The 3521-nt window shown below is 41.1% G+C and overlaps 1 protein-coding gene across 2 annotated transcripts; it reads left to right on the top strand.

Annotated features, from left to right (window-relative positions):
- Window positions 1–461: 461 nt before the first annotated feature.
- On the top strand, window positions 462–3146 carry SDR42E1 (short chain dehydrogenase/reductase family 42E, member 1). Of its 2 annotated transcripts, none has more exons than XM_009581623.1 (2): window positions 462–591; window positions 1972–3146. In XM_009581623.1, the coding sequence occupies exons 1-2, from the start codon at window positions 524–526 to the stop codon at window positions 3077–3079; spliced, it is 1176 nt and encodes a 391-aa protein (XP_009579918.1). In that variant the 5' UTR covers window positions 462–523; the 3' UTR covers window positions 3080–3146. The 2 variants fall into 2 exon arrangements, with proteins under 2 accessions (XP_009579918.1, XP_009579919.1); XM_009581624.1 differs by having other exon boundaries at window positions 488–591; window positions 1977–3146.
- Window positions 3147–3521: the final 375 nt, after the last annotated feature.

Here is a 3521-nt window from a genome sequence, read left to right as displayed (position 1 = left end):
CCGGCAGAGCAGGTACGGGAGGAAGCCTGCCGAGCTTCGGCCGCGTAGCTACCCCGAGCCCCCTTCCCGCCCGCGGGGGCTCCTCAGCGCGGCTCTGCGCTCCCTGCAGCGCATTTCTGAGGGGTCCTGGCGCCCCTGGGCCGTGACTCGTGCGGGGGTGCCGTGCTGAGGGGGCCCGATCGCGCCCGTACTGCTCTGCCTGCAGTCGGTGTACACGGAACAGCCGCAGAACAAGGCCCGGGGAGGGAAGTTGAAGACTAAGCTAACTCTTCATAACTTTTTTTTATATTTGCTGTTTTCACTATATTTCTCCAAGTATAACCTCTTTTTTGAGGAATACCAGGGCAGAATGTATTTCTGCCTTGCCTAGCAGATGGTGAAATGAAGGGCTTCAATTATAACATGAAATAGATCTGTGAATAACTGAATGTGTAGTGACAGTAAAACTCAGATTGATTTTAATGTGTATATTTACAATGTGTTTTATAGGTCAATTTCCTTGAATAGTGCCAAAGGAAAGAGAATGGAACCAGAAAATACTGCCAAGGAAACAGTCCTCATTACTGGAGGAGGTGGTTATTTTGGCTTCCGGTTAGTGCATTAAATAGTTACTACATACAAGAATAAATGTAAAAGATTGCTGCTGGTGAGGCAACAAAATCCGTCTGTAAAAGGGAAAAGTGTGGGCCTGAGATGCCTGATCCAGTTCACCCCATCTGATTCATCTTGGGCCTCAGTTTTAAACAAACATGTCATTCTGTTTCTACATAGTTTATGTAAATATGTTATTCTGTTTGCAAATGTAAAGCATCAATTGACTTGCAGACATTTACCTGTTTAGTCACCTTTGCAAGGGGGATTTAGATCATCATCTTTCAGCCTACTCTGAAGAGCAAGCCTAGGCTTGTATGCAGATCTTTTCTTTTGACGGTAGGCGATGGCCGGCAAACAGTTACACACGTGCTTAGCTATATAGATTAAATACTCCAGCTGCTCTCTGCTCTCAAGAATACATTTATTTTTATGGACAGTGATGTTTTAGGATTAGAGTTATTAATAGGGTACATATTTCAATGAAATCCATTTCCCCTTACTGTAGATAGCTCTGCAGGCCATGTAAAGAAAAAAAATCCTATTTTGAGCCCTAGACTATCTTCTAGAGTACCTTCAGAGTTGTAACTGCTTACATCAGTGAGAGAGATTAGTGTCATGACCAAAAAGTAAATTTCAAGTGTGTGGGGAGGAAATCTTAGAAGATGCCTATCTGACTTCTGCTTGGCTTTTTCCTCCACTGTCTCCCCCTTTAAGCACTATAGAAATACAACAGTTGTAGGAAAGGGGAGAGGAATACCAGATTTATACTTTGTGTCAATACCTGTGTTTGTACCTGTGACTTGGAGTAAAATGTAGACATATGGCAAAGTATATTCATAGCAGCTTAGAAGCATCTCACTCATTCCTCTTCTCCATAAATTTCAAACACCATGGCAAAGACCAACTTTTTGTTCTGACAGAATTGGGATTGCACAAAAGCAATAAGATAAAACCAGTAAGATTTTTTTTTTTTTTTTTAAAGTATTTGGCTACAGGTTTACATCTGAAAGGTTTGCTATTGCTGATCTGTAGGGGACAGAAGCAGAGAAATAGCTGGGTTCTTCCAAAAGGCTGCTGAAAGCACTTCAGTTCTTTCTCTTCTGAATTTTCCTTTATAGCAGTTGGGCCTCTTTTTTCCTTTTTTTTTTTCTCTGAAGTATTGATGGAGCATGAGAAAATAGTTCAGTACCTAACGTATCACAGTTGAATCTTTCTTATAGTAGATGGCTGAATACTTAAAAAGCTCCCATCAGAAAAAAAAGTAAAAAAAAAAAACCCAGTATTAAAATAGTTAATAGTCTTCTCTTACCTCCAGGTGAAATGTTTCATGCATCATTATGCTGTGTATACTAACATACGGTTTCTATCATGTTTTAGTTTAGGTTGTGCCATATACCAAAAGGGAGTTGATGTGATTCTCTTTGATGTCGTGAAGCCACTTCAAACCATGCCAGAGGGAATAAAGTTCATGCAAGGGGATGTCTGTTGCCTGTCTGAAGTGGAAGAGGCTCTTAGAGATGTAATCTGCGTATTCCATATCGCTTCCTATGGCATGTCTGGCAGGGAGCAGCTGAACCGAAAACTTATAGAAGACGTTAATGTGAAAGGAACAGAAAATGTCATCCAAGCCTGCAAGAGCACAGGAGTGTCGAGTCTGGTTTATACAAGTACATATAATGTGGTATTTGGAGGCCAGATTATAGAAAATGGGGACGAATCTCTGCCTTATCTACCTCTTCACCTTCATCCAGATCATTACTCCCGGACCAAATCTTTAGCTGAAATGAAGGTGCTGGAGGCAAATGGTGCTGAGCTTGGAAATGGGAAAGGTGTATTAAGGACTTGTGCTCTCCGACCAGCAGGCATCTATGGGCCTGGAGAACAAAGACATCTTCCAAGAATAGTTAGTTACATTGAAAGGGGACTGTTTAAATTTGTATATGGAGATCCTCTTAGTTTAGTAGAATTTGTACATGTAGACAATCTAGTTCAGGCTCATATCCTTGCCTCTGAGGCCCTCACAGCCAACAAAAAGCACATAGCTGCAGGCCAAGCCTATTTTATTTCAGATGGCAGGCCTGTAAATAACTTTGAATTTTTCCGACCATTAGTGGAAGGTTTAGGTTACAAGTTCCCAACCTGTCGTCTTCCTCTCTCCCTTGTCTATTTTTTTGCATTCCTTACTGAAGTAGTTCATTTTCTTGTAGGACACATCTATAATTTTCAGCCTCTCCTCACTCGCACAGAGGTTTACAAAACTGGTGTCACGCATTATTTTAGCATGGAGAAGGCCAGAAAAGAGCTGGGGTATGAGCCTCAGCAATATAGCCTGAATGAAGTGGTTGAGTGGTTTAGATCTCAGGGATATGGACCAAAGCTGAGGAAGTATACCATGATGCATCTTGTTAAGGATGGAGGATTGCTCTTGCTGCTGATTGTTGTGATGGTCTCATGGTTTACATCTGCAGTTACGTTTTCACTCTGAAAGATGAATCACTGAATATGGAGGACAGAATTTAGTTATGTTCTGAGTACTCTTGGTTTCAACAGACAGGTAACAAAAAAACCCACAAGAAAATACACATTTGTATCATTCAGGTAAATATCTTCAACAGTTTTATCGCCGAGGAATGGAAATGCTGAGTAAAAAGGTGCAATTTTTATACATAGTTCCTCTTCAGAGTAAAATTGTCAGATCACTAACAAGATGAAGCTCAGTATTACTGCAACAGCATTTTATTTTCAGATACAACAGCACACTGCAGTGAATGGAACAAGTGTCCTTAGACTGACCCTTCTTCCTCCCTGATGGGATTATACTCTTGATCCCTGCCCTTTATTCCTAAAAAGTTTGTGCTACATGATCCAGAGGACAATAAACTTATTCCAAAACCAAATTCTGCTTTCCAGCTTGGATGTGTATATGC

This window comes from Fulmarus glacialis, unplaced genomic scaffold (assembly GCF_000690835.1).
Source record: "Fulmarus glacialis isolate BGI_N327 unplaced genomic scaffold, ASM69083v1 scaffold21827, whole genome shotgun sequence".
NCBI lineage: Eukaryota > Metazoa > Chordata > Aves > Procellariiformes > Procellariidae > Fulmarus > Fulmarus glacialis.
The sequence above is the reverse complement of the archived record's forward strand: the minus strand, read 5'-3'. Positions and strand labels throughout refer to the sequence as shown.

What these genes read in the sequence shown, in the direction of transcription:
- SDR42E1 (XM_009581623.1), top strand. Translation starts at nt 524, where the DNA reads ATGGAACCAGAAAATACTGCCAAGGAAACAGTCCTCATTACTGGAGGA. An exon ending in GGTGGTTATTTTGGCTTCCG is followed by an intron (nt 592 to 1,971) that starts GTTAGTGCATTA and finishes ATCATGTTTTAG; the next exon opens with TTTAGGTTGTGCCATATACC.